The sequence below is a fragment of the Leguminivora glycinivorella genome, chromosome 19, assembly GCF_023078275.1.
Source record: "Leguminivora glycinivorella isolate SPB_JAAS2020 chromosome 19, LegGlyc_1.1, whole genome shotgun sequence".
Classification (NCBI taxonomy): domain Eukaryota; kingdom Metazoa; phylum Arthropoda; class Insecta; order Lepidoptera; family Tortricidae; genus Leguminivora; species Leguminivora glycinivorella.
Window position 1 is genome coordinate 14796690 of NC_062989.1, and position 16765 is coordinate 14813454.

General features: G+C 40.7%; 1 protein-coding gene across 5 annotated transcripts in view; it reads left to right on the forward strand.

Moving 5' to 3' along the window:
* The window catches only part of LOC125236529 (carboxypeptidase D-like), a 92690-nt gene that overhangs the window by 5180 nt on the left and 70745 nt on the right, over positions 1 to 16765 (forward strand). For all 5 annotated transcript variants that reach the window (XM_048143357.1, XM_048143359.1, XM_048143360.1 and 2 more), the window contains exon 2: positions 15994 to 16235. In XM_048143357.1, coding sequence (XP_047999314.1) covers positions 15994 to 16235 — 242 coding nt within the window. The remainder of the gene's footprint in view (positions 1 to 15993; positions 16236 to 16765) is intronic.

Below are 16765 nucleotides of genomic sequence, written 5' to 3' on the forward strand. Positions count from 1 at the left end.
ACAAAATCATGACATTCGGCCATCCGACAGCGTGCAGTCGCCTGGCGCACGCCCCACACAACATATAACTGAAAGACTTGAATATAATTATGAGGCATCAATTAATCAAGTATTACAGATTTTTCACATATACATTGAACACATTTATTTATACTAAACAATCATGACATTCGGGAGGTTAAGTTTTTGTTTAAGTATCCGACTCGGCATGTCACTTTTGTGAAATTGGAGAAAAAGATTTCTTTTTATGATTTTCGTAATTTCATAATAAAATTAATTAACCAGTGTGAGAGACCCTTAGAAATAGGTACCATTCAAGTTAGTGTCAAGCAACTGACGTTACGTCATAACAAATTAATCCTAAGAAGTACCTTTAGGCCGTACAACACTTATTAAGTCAATAAATTATTTATTTGAATAACTCGATAACAGAGTTACGACACTAGTTTCTTAGAAAATTTGATTCTACTTTACCTAAAGAATCTTCCCTTAAAGTTAACGGAAATCAATAAAAACACGGTGTACTTTCACAAAACTATCAAAAAAAACATTAAATTCACACGTGTATCCACGAAAAGTCAGGAAATTATACTTCTTGCCTTGTTAATGAAATAATGACATATTGATTCTTAAAGACGTGTTTACCTCACGCAAAAAACAAAATGTCACACATAAAACGGTCATTGCGTCATACAAAACACATCACCGTATCACATACAAGACGCCTCTGCTTCACACAAAGGACACCTCTGTGTCACATACAATACGCCACTGCGTCACATAAAAGACACCTCCGTGTCACATATAAGACGCCACTGCGTCACTCAAAAGACACCTCCGTCTCACATATAAGACGCCCCCGCGTCACACAAAAGACACCTCCGTGTAACATATAAGACGCCACCGCGTCACACAAAAGACACCTCCGTGTCACATATAAGACGCCACTGCGTCACTCAAAAGACACCTCCGTGTCACATATAAGACGCCACTGCGTCACACAAAAGACACCTCCGTGTCACATATAAGACGCCACCGCGTCACACAAAAGACACCTCCGTGTCACATATAAGACGCCACTGCGTCACACAAAAGACACCTCCGTGTCACATATAAAGACGCCACCGCGTCAACCAGAAGACACCTCCGTGTCACATATAAGACGCCACTGCGTCACACAAAAGACACTTCTGTCTTTGGTACGTGACGGTGACGGTTATATATCATGCCGACCAAAACTTTTCAATGTACATTTTTTTGTGTGTAAATCCCTAATAACAATCGATCACCACCACCCATGTATTCCCGAAACATTAAACGAGTTGTCGTTGATTTTAATTGCATGGGGATTATCGCAATGGTTGGGATGTTTGGCACAGCAAATATACTAGGCACGTATTTAAAAAAAAAAATGGATGGAAATTAGAACTAGACGAGGAGACAGTAGCGGTTATGATTAAAATGCTTTCATTACTAAAAAAAGTCCACTGTTAGTTAGCTACCCTCAAATATTTTAAAATACGAGTTGGTATTCTAGGTAAAACATTATTACAAACAATCGAAACAAATAAAATAACACTAAAAATAACCGTCACTCAGTCAAAAACGGTTAGTTAAAAACGGGTAGGTACGTGTAAAAATATCAATAGGTACCCATAGATTTAGAATATATTTTTGAATTATACTTTTTGTTACACGTTTTCATTATTATAAGACTATATATGCCACTAAACTATACTAAACATCCCATTGAACCACTTTGAACGTTAAAATCTAAACCAAGATGTAGGTAATCACAAATCACACAAGAATTGAAACACATTGTTTTTATAGACCGACGGTTATGAGCGTGAAGATCTCTAGACACTTCTGAGATATTATAGCTCCTTCTGGCAGGTTCATCAACAGCCTCAACTAGTGCCATTTACGTCTGTCCATCAGCCCGTCTCGATCCAAAGTGCCGTCCGGCACAACCATTACTTCTAGATTCCGTTTTCCCCTTCCACGTCAAACACGTTTTTCATAATGTTGTCATACGATAATTACCATTTACCTCGAAATCTGTCAGTAAAGTACTATATTTTAGGTAATTTCTTTAAACATTATTTACAAAATCATGACACATAATTATTACTAAACAACTAGCAATTACATAATTATGTAATTTATACACAAGATCAGTCTTATTCAGTAACACAGTTCTTAATTAATTATAGCAAACTGATCTTGCAAATAGGTCTTCGTCAACTATTTGACGATGGCAGAATTTAGGAAATATTTGCGAGGTTGAGGTCCAACCCGCAGTTTTTCTGATAATGTCAAACATTGACCCATGCCGAAACGGCAGTAGACGTGGTAGCATGGCGAGTGCCTGTGTGCACTAAATGTTGCCACGTCCATCCCGATCTCCGCTAGTACTTGTTTTATCCACCTGCTTATTGACTGTGCCATCGCGTCCCTGTGAGGGCGCTTCGCAGTTAATAAGAGGTGTTCTGAGTTCGGAGGCCTTTTATCGCTTGTTAGAGTGAGATACTCGCGAAGGACCGAAGTCGCGCGACACGTTTCTTTAAGGTACGAAAGGAACAGTATAAGTATGTCGGGGCAGATGGTTATATCTGACACGATAATTTTTACCCCATTTGGGTAGTGTATATTCACTCATTTAATCAGTAAGAATGTTGGCACGCGATGGGCAGTGCATAATGCCAATAATACGACAAGCTTTTTAGTACCTAGGTAATCTGCTCTAAAGATATAGTCGTATTTGGATACCATTCATCAATGTAATCCAATACTATTTTTGGATCCCAAGAGTGAGTAAGTATATTTTGGAAAATTAGGTCTCAATTTAAATATGCGTTTTAACAAACGTTTAACATGTTCTTTTTTTTTTTTTTTGGTCCTGAGAAACAGGGATAATGCTGACCTTATGATTGTTTATGGATCCATAATATGACGATCCTGCTGTGATCAAAATGTCCACCATAGTTTAAATCACGTTTAAACGAAACGTTATATTGCTGAATGGTATTTTTAGAAATAGATGCGATCACATGAAGTTTCCTCAGATAACCTTTACCGGAGAGCACCGCTGCACCCAGGAAAAGGCGCTCGTGGAACGGATTCCTGGTGCTGTGATCAGAACAGGCCTTATGTTCTTCGGGGCTCATGTAAATAATATCGGATTTTACTAGTGACATTAACAAAGGAAACTACGCTTGGGATTGCCAGACGGGGAAGCTAAACTTCCTGTTACTTTGTCATAGATTATCTTTTTTAAAGATTTTAAAATGATCGGCAATGGAGGGAAACTATAAAAGTCTAGTGTAAAAGCATCTACAGCTGATGCATCTGGGTATTTCCACCATGATAAGTAAGTGTACATTTGACATTGGAGCGAGAAGAGAAAAGATCAATATCAGGCTCACCAGCAGTATACATTATGCGTAGCAGTATAAACGCTTCATGAGATAGTTCCCATTCAGTATCGAGATTCACATTTCATGATACAGACCGGGTATCACTTCTATAATATATAATGTCTTTCGTATATTTAATATTTATATACGATGCAAAAAAAAACCAAAGGTTTCGCTTCTTCGCACCACTGCCAAATCCGTCTGAAAGGGTCGTTCAAATTTCGAAATTGAACGCTGCCCATGCGATTTTCATCGCTTATATCAGTTATAGCTTTCGTATTGTCTATACGAATTAATATAAAACAGTCACAACGACGGTCATTAGAGAAATATTAAGAGGTAAACATACTGCTAACATTTCCAAATGGTTTATGTGGAAAGCTTTTTCCTCGGATCTCGACGCTCCGTGTGCAAGAGAATATAATATTCATCCCCAGTTCGGATCATTTAATATTAGTTTCGGTAATTTAATTTTCTTACTATAGTTTGGGTCGCGTTGCAAGGCTAGAAATTTTTGGCGTTCTAGAATTTTAGTATATAGCCACCCAAATTTAGCTGCAGGGCATGCGTCAATAAGTACTCCGATCAGTTGAGATAATTCTCTAACGGAACAAGAGTGTAGTGACAGAGATTTTCTAACCATCACGTTGATTTTCTTTCGTTTTTCCCGTAGGTAAAAAAAAAATCGACTGAGTTTGAACATAAAACCTAAGTCTCGACAAACCTGTCGCGGTTTTAATGTCCTATTAGTATAGTTTATGACAAAGCACAAGCATTCTAGTAGGTTAACGCACAGGGTTAACGTTTACGTTTCGTAAACACTCTACATAAGAGTACCCGACACATAAAATACCGCGCTAAAAAAGACCATAAGACAAAGCCGTAAATTCATTTAAGTTAATAAACTAGGGTTTTCATCTTCAAAATGGACGCTCAGATATTTGCGGCAATGTCTCGCAATAAGAATCAGTGGGTAAGCTTCCTTCAAATCAACTGTAGCCATGAAGCTACCTGTTGGTAAGTACAAGCTTAACAGTTGGTCTGTGGTTTTCCATTTTGAAATGTTCTCTAGGAATAAATTTGTTCAGCTTTTCGAGATTTGGAATAAAACGTTTGGTGTCATAGATTTTTGTGACAAAAACGTTCTCGAAATAAACTGGTCATGCTGTGAGATGCAAGGGACAACTGCATCCAGCTGAATTAAATTTTGGACGTACCTCCATAACGGCTTTTCCACTACTCCAATTTATTTTTGGGGTACAACGGCTTGAAAAACCGGACGTTCAAAAGTTACAGAGCAACCGTTTTTAAGCGAATCTAAAATAACTTCATTTGATGTTATTTTTGACCAGCAATCATAAAAAATATTTTATTTTACCAGCGTGAGGTAACTGACTCATTGTTGAGGAGTGGCACGGGGCTTGCCCTGGCCCGCTGGTCTAGCTGGAGGGTTCGGGGTTGGTTGACTGCTGCCCTTTCTCTGGGCCCCCCCGCCTTTCGACTGGTAACGAGGAGGGCCTGACCCGTTTCCCTGAAACTGGTATTGGTTGCGCGCCGACGTTGTTGTCGAAGTTGATGGAGCCGTGTTGCTCTTTCCCGAATATACAGACTTTTTTATCTGTAGCCATTGTTTCTCAATTACTTTTGAGGCTTTTATGTTTTCCGGGAGTTTACTTCCATAGAGTAAATCGCCCGCATCTTGAATTATGGTCAAGAAGGGTTTTTATAACCTGGGTGTGACAAGCCTTGTACGTGCTTGGGTTTTGCAATAATGCAAGTCTGATAAGATGCGACAACTGTCGCTTAACAGCTTGATAGCAGTGATCTTATATATCATCAGACGTCAATAGAACAGTAATAGCTCGGTTTATGGCTGTAATGCCTACACCCAACTGGCAGCTGCCACAAACAGCATGGCTGTAATGGCCGCAGAAATTTCTGCATGAAGCATCTAAATGCGTACAATTTTCGGAGATAAGGTATTCTTTTAATATCTTATCCTTCAAATATTTGGTAAACCCTTGCGGACTAATGATAGCCAAGGGGAGGCTAAGTTACCGTGAATTTTTCCCCAAGTATGGGTGTATGTTCGGTATATAGCCTCACCTAAACACGGTAACCAGGTCTGGGTCCAAATCAGGTACTTTTGGAGCTGAATTTTCAGGAGTTGAGCCTGGCGCCGTACCCGCAGGGTGTTGCGTCTTCAGGTAAGATCTCCGGAACATTCTCGATGTATGGAGAATTCGAGTCCTGGTAATCGAGTTGGTTGTCCGGAATGTACCATTTCGGTCTCCGTGACTTCTTGTTCGAGAAAGCAACGATGCTTTCTGAACAGAACAAAAACCAAGCCATAATTTAGTTTTATAAAAACTAAAATAAAAATAGTACCAAAATTGTGGGTACACTGAGAGAAAATACAACCAGTTTCATGTTCGTTCAACAAATTTTTTGGTTAAAATAGCACCTACGTGCTTTTTGGTTCAAACAACAAGCTACTTGTCATTTGAATCAACAAGTCGATTTTATAAAAACAACCTGACACATATTGTTTGGCTGATTCAAACGGATAAACCGCAACAAGTCGAACTTGTTAAATTCACAATGCAAATTTCTCTCAGTGTAGATTTCACCCATATGCGCGAATGCGCGTCTTACTTAGTGTTATCTCGCGGATAACATTCAGTAACTAATGTTCATATCAACATGTGTTCGTAATAGAATCACCATGTCTTACATGAGTTATGCCTTCGTGTTGACTCACGGTCAACCCCCCGGCTGCCTTCGTGTTGACTCACGGTCAACCCCCAGGCTCGCGTCTTGTTAAAAGTACGCGTTGTGTGATCATCCGTAGGTAGATGATGATAAAAATACTAGTCCACTGTTTTTCTTGGTCAGTGCGTTTTACGCTTTGGCATTGCCAACGACCAAGATAAACTTAGTATCAAAAGATAGTGCAGTGGACGCGTGCGTCTGTTGCCGTGCACGAAAAAATAATGAGGATCCCACCGCCGGTTGACACCGACCTGAGGGTGGGGGGGGGAAGGTTTAGAGCCAATTGAAATACTTATTTTTTATAAATCTCTAAAATAAGCGTGCAATATGTTGCCAGTAGATTAAATAAACTACAATAATGTAAACTTAATAATTATATCGAACAATGAAGCGAGGAAATATAATTTGTGGTCATGGTTCGTTAATATTTCTTGTATGTGGGTAGCTTTTGCACATTTTAATTTTTCCTCAGTCACCCGTTGACCACGAACGCTGTAAAGAGTTCGAAACGTCGGGATGTATTTTAAATTCATTATACGCGATTTAATCCGTTTCCATAGTTTTATTTCAAGAAAATTTCTGTCAACAACATATGCAAATACAAGTGCATGACTAACCAACAAAACAAATAAAAGCGTGACGTACAAACAAAACACAATTCATCTTATTATTCAAGGTTATATTATCTTTCAAACAACTTTGAACTCTATCATAAGTCATAAGTAATCATAAATCATAACACATTAAGGCAATGGACGCAGTTTCATAGTAAATGTAGAAGGCGAATTATTGCGATTCGATTCGGTGAGCGGGGCTAGCCTATAGTGGACGCCAGCCTTTAAGACAGCGTCCCCACTTAGTCGTCGCGTGTCTCGCGGCGCGGAACGGACGTCTCCGCCACGCCGCCTGAAATGTAATTCAAAAAACGTCTCCTCAGTACATTTTGTATAGGAAGGACGTAAGACGCGCCCTAGGCGGCGTGGCGGCGGCGTGGCGCGCGTCGCGCCTAAGTGGGGACGCTGCCTAAGGTTCTTGCGTATTACCACTAGCTATTTCATCCACAACTTTAATCGATATTAAACCTAAGTTCAAAGACATCATACGATACGGTGCACTAAATGCCAAGGGCAACCAACATTTTGGAATCAAAAAACTGTCTCGAATATGCAAAACTGCAAGTGTGATAGAGAGGTAGATAACAATGGTCCTCATTTACCAGTCTTCCTTCTTCTTCAATCGTTCCCTCAATGCTGAGGATTGTGACACCATGAAATTCTGTTGAAGACTAGGTCCCTTTATAGGCATCTGTTCCTCACCAAGCGCATGGCATAAAGTGGCATGATCGGTCTGGCTCAGTCTGTAGTGACCCTGCCTGCTGAGCCGCAGTCCTGGGTTCGAATCCCGGTAAGGGCATTTATTTGTGTGATGAGCACAGATATTTGTTCCTGAGTCATGGACGTTTTCTATGTATATAAGTATTTGTATATTATGTATATCGTTGTCCGAGTACCCACAATACAAGCCTTCTTGAGCTTACCGTGGGACTCAGTCAATCTGTGTAAGAATAGATACTATTTATTTAGGGCCTCGTGCAGTTTTAGTTGCATGGGTGCATAGGGAATGCAATAACTGACCAAATTTCATAACCGGTTATGGTTTCGGTTATGCCCGAAAAACAACCGATAACCGGTTATAACCGGTTACGGTGATTTTGGATAAAAAGTGGTAAATTTTCAACTAATTATTTCGGTTACGGTTTGCATTCCCTATGGGTGCAGTAATTTACCAGTTTTGTAGTAACAAATGTATTTTTTTACGGTCTAAAAGCAATAAAGGTTATCTATTGTTTTCTGGATTGTCATTTTACGCGTGCAGCGTTACACAACTGTATCATAATATTGATGTAATGGACGCTTTTGAGCGGTAATGACTATTAAATTGGTCAAGAGCTATTAAATGGCCAGAACATTGGGTTTTCCATAATGCTTTTATTATGCTTAGTTTATGTATGTAACTGTCTACTGCTGAATCTTAAAACTACACGAATAATAGTAAATTCAAAATGGCATGTAGTACAAATCGCAAAAAATATCAATTTAATCTAATGCAAGATCGGGAATCGAGAGATAACAAACATAACGGTAAAGTCCAATCTCAATAGCCTTGAATGTATAGGTCATTCAAATTGATTCAAATGACCGAATGAATGCTGAATAGGCCCGACTATTAACCGTTCTAAATTATGATACCGTTTCGCTTTTGTCAGTTGTCACCGATAGTTATTAAGAATTTTATTCAAATAAAGGCAAACACTCTTGATGCTGTGGTTTTTGATTTTTGATAAGCCATCGAAGCCTATAGCCACACCACACCTCGGACACTGGCGATCAAATATATGAAAGATGCGCGTTCCTAGCACACAGTCTAAGCTCGTGTAGGTGAACGCGTACTATGCTTGTATGAGTGAAATATTATGACAGGTGGACTGCTCGCGTTTTTAACAGGCGGTAACTGTGAGGTAACCGAGAGGGGGTGGGCGGCACTTTCAGTGGGGAGCAGGAGTGGCCATACTGTACGATAGTACTCTTTATTATACTGTGCTATAGCCATCTTACGCTAGTGATTTTTGTGAGATACGTGTGTCGATGTAAAATTGTCACTTTAGCTGGGCCTCCAAATGAGGGTGGCAACAGTGGCGCACCCAGCGAATAGGCACCTACCTAAATAACCATTGATCGCGTGCATAAATGACCTACACTCATTCATAAGCAATATTTCTGTGAAAGTAACTGGCTTACCGGTTACATTACTGAAGTACGCTGATCGAGATATCGGCGCTCGTGATTGTAACGTAACGCCCCGCCCACGTTGCGATTAGGCCAGGTTTAGGTCCATAGACAAAATGCCTAGTCACTCACGCTGTGTGGCGATCGCTACTCAATGGATGATGGATGATCTCTCGATACCCTTGTTGGGATGTGAATGACCCCGAGCCCATTTCTCGAAGCTACAAGTTACAATTTACAAGCGGTAGTCAATGTCTAATATGACAAGTTGGAAAGAGACTTCCGCTTGTAACTTGTGTGTTTTTTTGTTTTGTGCACAAAACAAAAACAAAAAAACACACAAGTTACAAGTTATAAGTTCAGGATTCTATTCTCGAACCAGTCGCTTCGCTCGTGGTTCAACTATAGAATCCTTTCACTTGCTCGTTTTTAGATTCCACACTCGGCGTTAAAATACAACTTTGCCCCCTTGTATAACAAATAACTATATTTGATGAATACTTTTGCATGTTAAATTTTATCTTGTTATTTAATGCATGTTAATTATAAGATGTAATGTTTTGAAAAGAAGTGGCCCGCCGAGTTTCTTGCCGGTCCCATAGTGATGGATATACCCCCCTCCCAACTGAGGGGGGACTGAAATCTTCTCGAGGCTGAGGCGTAGGGTTAGAGCCGGCGTAGCTTTATTTGACGTTCATATGCGCATTGTAATATGACTAATATGCCTACTTGAAAAATAAATATTTCATTTTCATTTTTATAACTTTCAGTTTTGAGAAATGGGCCCCCGTTCCGCGCTATGCTCTGTCGTCGGGTCGCGACTCATCTATGTGGGGGCACCATCAATTTGTGGACGGCAGTGTCTTTGCCGAAACTGCTACGATCAGCTCACACCGGAATGGCAGCGGCCGGCAGCGACGCGGCGAGCACTTTTAGTGTGAAAACTTTATCTACATAGATATTTAAAAAGACCAGTATCACTTGACTAACTCAAACAGGCCGCTGTTCGCCGCTGCCGGCCGCTGCCATTCCAATGTGAGCCGACCCTTAAGGGCCTACGCTAGCTTACGCGGACGCCCGCCGCGTGCGCACGCTTGCGGGTCCCGCTCCGGACACCCGCCGCGGGCCAGTGAGTCCGCGACGGGCGCACGCCTTATTTAGCGCTACCAGTATAATTTTGGTTCGCAGTGTGTACAGACGTGTCCGTTAGATAATGGATTTTTTAATAATTTATTATTTGGCGAAAAAACGTCGGCAGAAACAGAAACGTCGACAGATCTCCGTGTTCCTGAAACCTCTAACCACGCCTTTTGACGTGCATCTCTGTCTATATATGTAATTCATTTCTCATATCCCATAATACTGGTCGAGCTTGCACTTCTAATATTACGCGCTCCGTGTCGATCATTATAATGTCTCAACTGTACTGTCCGGCGCGTGTATCCGCGGCACGATGCGGCGCTCGACTGAATTCAAGAAACAAGTCCGCTCCGTGTGCCCGCCGCGTGCGCACAGAGCGGACACCCGCCGCCCGCCGCGCGGATGAACGTCCGTCGCACGCGCCCGCACCAGTTAGCGGTGTCTATACAATTTCTTTGAGGCGGGCGTCCGTTGCGGGTAATCCGCGTAAGCTAGCGTAGGCCCTAAGAGATTGAGATAAATATAATCTCCTTCTCTATATATTGGAATCCAGAAGCAATTATACTAAGATAGCAGATTCTTACACTATAATGAGAAATCGAGAAGGGTACCGCTGTGGCGAAGCCGCCCGGCTTCGAAGCCCAGAACATTAGACGCCTTGAATACTTAAAAATAGTTTGTTTTACTTCTTAGTTTATAGGAGCTATATGAATGAGCTGCACTCATTCATAAGCAATATTGCTGTGAAAGTAGCCGGCATGCCGGTTACGCAAGCATCTGCTACGGTGATTGAGATCGGAACAACACGTGATTAGTTATAACGTAACGCCAGCCGTAAGTGTTGACAGCCGATTAGGTCAGGGTACAAAAGGTGTTTCCCATAGCACATGAAATTGCTCAAGTTTCAGTGCCACTCCTAGCAATTAAGGTAGCGTTCCCACTTAAGCGTCGCGTGTCTCGGGGCGCGCAACGGACGTCTCCGCCACGCCGCCTGAATGTAATTCAAAAAACGTCTCCTCAGTACATTTTGCGCCCCCACGCTGCCGCCACGCCACCTGGGGCGCATCTTACGTCCTTCCTATACAAAATGTACTGAGGAGACGTTTTTTGAATTACATTCAGGCGGCGTGGCGCGGACGTCCGTTCCGCACCTCAGGACATGCGTCTCTTAAGTGTGGCCGGTCCCTAAGGGGTAAAAAAACGAAATTCTGAGTTTGGGTGCCAGCCCATCACACCGACACAGTTAACTTACCGCCCGCAGTCTACTTCTACGATACCAACGTGAAAGGGAGTACAAATTATTTGCTGTCTAAAACAATTGTAATTAGCACAAGTCAGATTATATTCTACTAGCTTTTGCCCACGGCTTCGCTCGCGTTAAAAAGAGACAAAAAGTAGCCTATGTCACTCTCCGTCCCTTCAAATATCTCCACTTAAAAAATTACGTCAATTCGTCGCTTCGTTTTGTCGTGAAAGACGGACAAACAAACAGACACACAAACTTTCCCATTTATAATATTAGTATGGACTAGCTTTTGACCGCGGCTTCGCTCGCGTTAGAAAGAGACAAAAAGTAGCCAATGTCACTCTCCATCCCTTCAATTATCTCCACTTAAAAAAATCACGTCAATTCGTCGCTCCGTTTTGCACACTTTCTCATTTATAATATTAGTATGGATATTGTATTGAAAATATTTCAATTATATTTGCTGTCTAAAACACTTTTATGTCGGTTACCAACATTTATGGGTTAAATTGTGGCATAGGCGAGAGGCTGGCAACCTGTCACTGCAATGTCACAGTTTCGTTTTCTTTCAACCCCTTATTTGCCAAGAGTGGCACTGAAACCTGAGTAGTTTCATGTGCTCTGCCTACCCCTTCATGGGACACAGGCGTGATTGTATGTATGTATGTATGTACCAACATAAAATTATTATGCACCTACAGTAGGTCTAATTCATATCAACCGGTATGGATTTTTGAGACAAAACAAAATAAAGTGTCACGGTACAGACAGTCACCGGCAGTAAAATTGCACAAAGAGCCATAAGAGCGTGTCTGATATTTATGCAACCTTATTTTTAGGGTTCCGTTGTCAACTAGGAACCCTTATAGTTTCGTTATGTCTGTCTGTCCTTCCGTCCGGCCGTCCGCGGATAATCTCAGTGACCGTTAGCACTAGAAAGCTGAAATTTGGTACCAATATCTATATCATATCGATCACGCCGACAAATTGGTAAAATAAAAAGTGGAAAAAATGTCTTATTAGGGTACCCCCTCTACACATAAAGTGGGGATTGATTTTTAGGGTTCCGTAGCCAAAATGGCAAAAACGGAACCCTTATAGTTTCGTCATGTCCGTCTGTCCGTCTGTCCGTCTGTCCGTCTGTCCGTCTGTCACAGCCGATTTACTCGGAAACTATAAGTACTACAGTGATGAAATTTGATGGGAATATGTGTTGTATGAACCGCTACAAAATTATGACACTAAATAGTAAAAAAAGAATTGGGGTGGGGCCCCCCATACATGTAACTGAGGGATGAAAATTTTTTTTTTCGATGTACATACCCGTGTGGGGTATCAATGGAAAGGTCTTTTAAAATGATATAAAGTTTTCTAAAAAACATTTTTCTTAAAGTGAACGGTTTTTGAGATATCAGCTCTCAAAGTCGTAAAAAGTATGTCCCCCCCCCTCTATTTTTATAACTACGGGGTATAAAATTCTAAAAAAAATAGAGGTGATGCATGCTAATTAACTCTTTCAACGATTTTTGGTTTGATCAAAGTATCTCTTATAGTTTTTGAGATAGGTTGATTTAACTGTAATTTTGGTTAAGTTATTGGTTTATTATATTTGCTGCTACGGAACCCTTTGTGCGCGAGCCCGACTCGCACTTGGCCGGTTTTTTTTTATTTAAAAATGAATAGGGGTTTACTCAACTCATTTTTTGATATTGTTAATATCTTCAGAAATAATCGCTCCAAAAGTAAAAAAAAAATGTGCCCCCCCCCTCTCAACTTTTGAACCATAAGTTAAAAAAATATGAAAAAAATCACAAAAGTAGAAATGTATAAAGACTTTCTAGGAAAATTATTTTGAACTTGATAGGTTGAACATTTTTGAAAAAAATACGAAAAACTACGGAACCCTACACTGAGCGTGGCCCGACACGCTCTTGGTCGGTTTTTTGTGCGATGTTATTGCCGGTGACTGTACAGTGACTACACAAGTATCTTAGGTATCTCTAAAACAATTGCATAGGCACTGATGAGTAACCGTCATTATTGTCATTGTCAACCGGTCTTACCTATAGGTTTCACCGCACAAAAAAGGGTTCCGGGTTCGATTATCGGTTGAGTAAATTGAAGTGAGGAGTTTTTTGTTCGTTTTTTGTCAAATCGAAAGTTGTCTAACAAGTAACAAGTTTTGCATACAGTGGTAACTACGGACACTTTTATTTTAGTTCAATTATTGTCTTTAAATTTCATAACCATAATAACTGCCGATTGTAAGTTCATTTGCTTGACGTGTTTAAACACAATAAACGTTATTAAAAATGTTTTTAAAAAACCGGCCAAGAGCGTGTCGGGCCACGCTCAGTGTAGGGTTCCGCAGTTTTCTCAAAAACTATTGAACCTATCAAGTTCAAAACAATTTTCCTAGAAAGTCTTTATAAAGTTCTACTTTTGTAATTTTTTTTTTATATTTTGTAAACATTTGGGTCAAAAGTTAGAAAAGTTTTTCCTTTAGGAGCGATTATTTCCGAAAATATTAATATTATCAAAAAACGATTTTAGTAAACACTTATTCATTTTTAAATACCTATCCAACAATATATCACACGTTGGGGTTGGAATGAAAAAAAAAATCAGTCCCCACTTTACATGTAGGGGGGGGGGGTACCCTAATAAAACATTTTTTTTTTATTTTTGCACTTTGTCGGCGTGATTGATATACATATTTGTACCAAATTTCAGCTTTCTAGTGCTAACGGTTACTGCGATTATCCGCGGACGGACGGACGGACAGACAGACATGGCGAAACTATAAGGGTTCCTAGTTGACTACGGAACCCTAAAAACATAAAAAAAATTACAAAACCGACAAAATATTGATTTGTAATGCATTTAATTATATGCAAGCTGTCACATCGCTGCGTGCCCTAGTTGCCCTACTCATTACATTTCCATATATTACAACCAGTCGCTGCACGCATATCCCGCAATTTTTTTTGCATTTTATTTCAAAATAATGCGTTCATTTGCTTTATATTTCTGTTGAATTAGGAAAATGTGTGTAATAGTAGAAAACGGAGGATTTTTATTAAATAGTACGTCGGTGGCAAACAATCATACTGTCCGCGTGATGGAAAGCGGTCACCGTAACCTATGGACGCCCGTAACTCGAGGAGTGTCACATGCGCGTTGCCAACTCATTAGAAATTTGTACAGTATACACTCCTTTTTGCTGTGTTAAGTACACAGCAAATAGGAGTGTACAAGTTCTAAGGAGGGTTCGAATGGCCGACGACTCAAAGGATAATAGACAGAACAGATTAGTTCTGTAGTTCCTTCCGTCGCCAGCACACCGCACCCTCGTTGAGCTCTGGCAGCCTTATTCACCGCCAGGAAAATAACACTATGAGTAGGGTCTAGTGCTATTTGACTGCGGTCTTCTGTAACGCGGAGGTACTTCCCCAGTTGGGCTCTGCTCTAGATTCGAGCGAGGTGATACCCGCTGTGCTGTGCCCTACCACACAAAGCGGAATATAATTCGCTATGCCCTACCTCCATAAAATATTACACCGTATAATAAAAGAGCAAATACTATTATCGCATGCAGACAAGAGTGCATTGATCTAGGCAGTTGTTATCACTTAGGTTCGCAAAGTGCAAGGGGCTATTGATAACGAACTGGTGTTTGTTGTTATGTCTAAATATGTATAAGTTTTTAAATAGGATAAGTATGATCTAACGGCCGGGTCACCCTCAGGAGGTATTGAGTGACCTTTGTCTTATAACTCTACTTATACCGCTTATAAACAAGATGGTACAGCTGTGTGCGATATAATAAAACCCAATGCGGTAATGAAAATTAATGGAAAACCATAATTTAAGACGAATCATATTCAAACAGTTATTGTTCTGCATTAGAAATGAAAATACCATCAGTACACTGAGAGAAAAAACAACCAGTTTTCATGTTCGTTCAACAAGTTTTTTTGGTTAAAATAGCTCCTATGTGCTCTCTTCGGTTCAAACAACAAGTTAGATTTTCTTAAGTGTAATTAGTACGAGTACCTACATTCTACAAGTTACTCGTCCTTGAATCAACAATATATTTGAAAATGAATCAACAAGTCGATTTTATAAAAGCAACATGTTTGACACCTATTGTTTTAAACATATGTTTGGATGATTCAATCAAACATCTTTTAACAAGTTAGACCTTGTTGTTCGAACATTCGATATTTTTTGTTTCAAACGGATAAACCCGCGACAAGTTGAACTTGTTAAATTCACAATGCTTTCTCTCAGTGCATAACTGCTTGCTTACCATCAGGGGCCCGTTTCTCGAAAGGTACAAGCCTTGTATTACAAGTGCGCGAACTGTCAAATCGTATGGGTTGTCATGGAAACACACTTGTAATACAAGGCTTGTACCTTTCGAGAAACGGGCCCCAGGTGTACAAAAGTACCACGCAATGAAATACACACATAAAAAACCTAACCTGCCGGCCACGGACAGCAGCACTGCCTTCTCAATTTGACTCTTGATCCAATCACCTTCCGAGGCTCTTCAAAAGATCTGTATTATTAATACTTTGGATGTTCTCTACTATTCAATTCACTTACCCATATTCTCTAATTCCAGGAAGGCACCTGCGATTCAATCGGCAACGGTCTCGGCCGCCAAAACGCCCACGGCATAGACCTGAACCGCGATTTCCCCGACCAATTCGACCGTCATCGCTCTGATGATGACGCTTATCTCTTCGCGGGAAGACAGCCTGAGACTATAGCGCTGATGAAATGGGTCATGGGGAAACAGTTTGTGCTGTCAGGGAATCTACATGGAGGAACTGTGGTGGCTAGCTACCCTTATGATGACTTAAAGTAAGTAAATAAAATTTAGTTTTTAGCGCTTTTTTGTCCAGTTTGACCGCCATCGCTTTGATGATGACGCTTATTTCTTCGGGAGAAGACAACCGGAAATTATAACGTTGACGAAATGGGTTATAAAATATAAATATTAAAAATGGGTTATAAAAATAAAAGCTCGGCCACACATGCGCGTTTTGAGAGCGTAGGCGGAGCGTTAGCGGAGCGCAATGATAGCGGTGCACCGGACGAACGGACGCCGGCGGGAACTAACGAACGCGGATTACGAGTGGATTGCGCGTGGATTGCGGGCGGAACGCCAGCGTTCGTCCGGCGCACTGCTATCATTGCGCTCCGCTAACGCTACGCTTCAAAACGCTTTTTGTGTGGCGGAGGCTTAAGGGGTTTGTTAAGGCAAGCTATTTGAGCTATTGAAGTTCCCAACAACAAAAGGCTGTAAGTGTCTTGTCGACATTTATGATGGAAATATGGTTGTTAGATTTCTTGAAGATCTGTTGTTATTTACCATAAATATTTGTATGTAT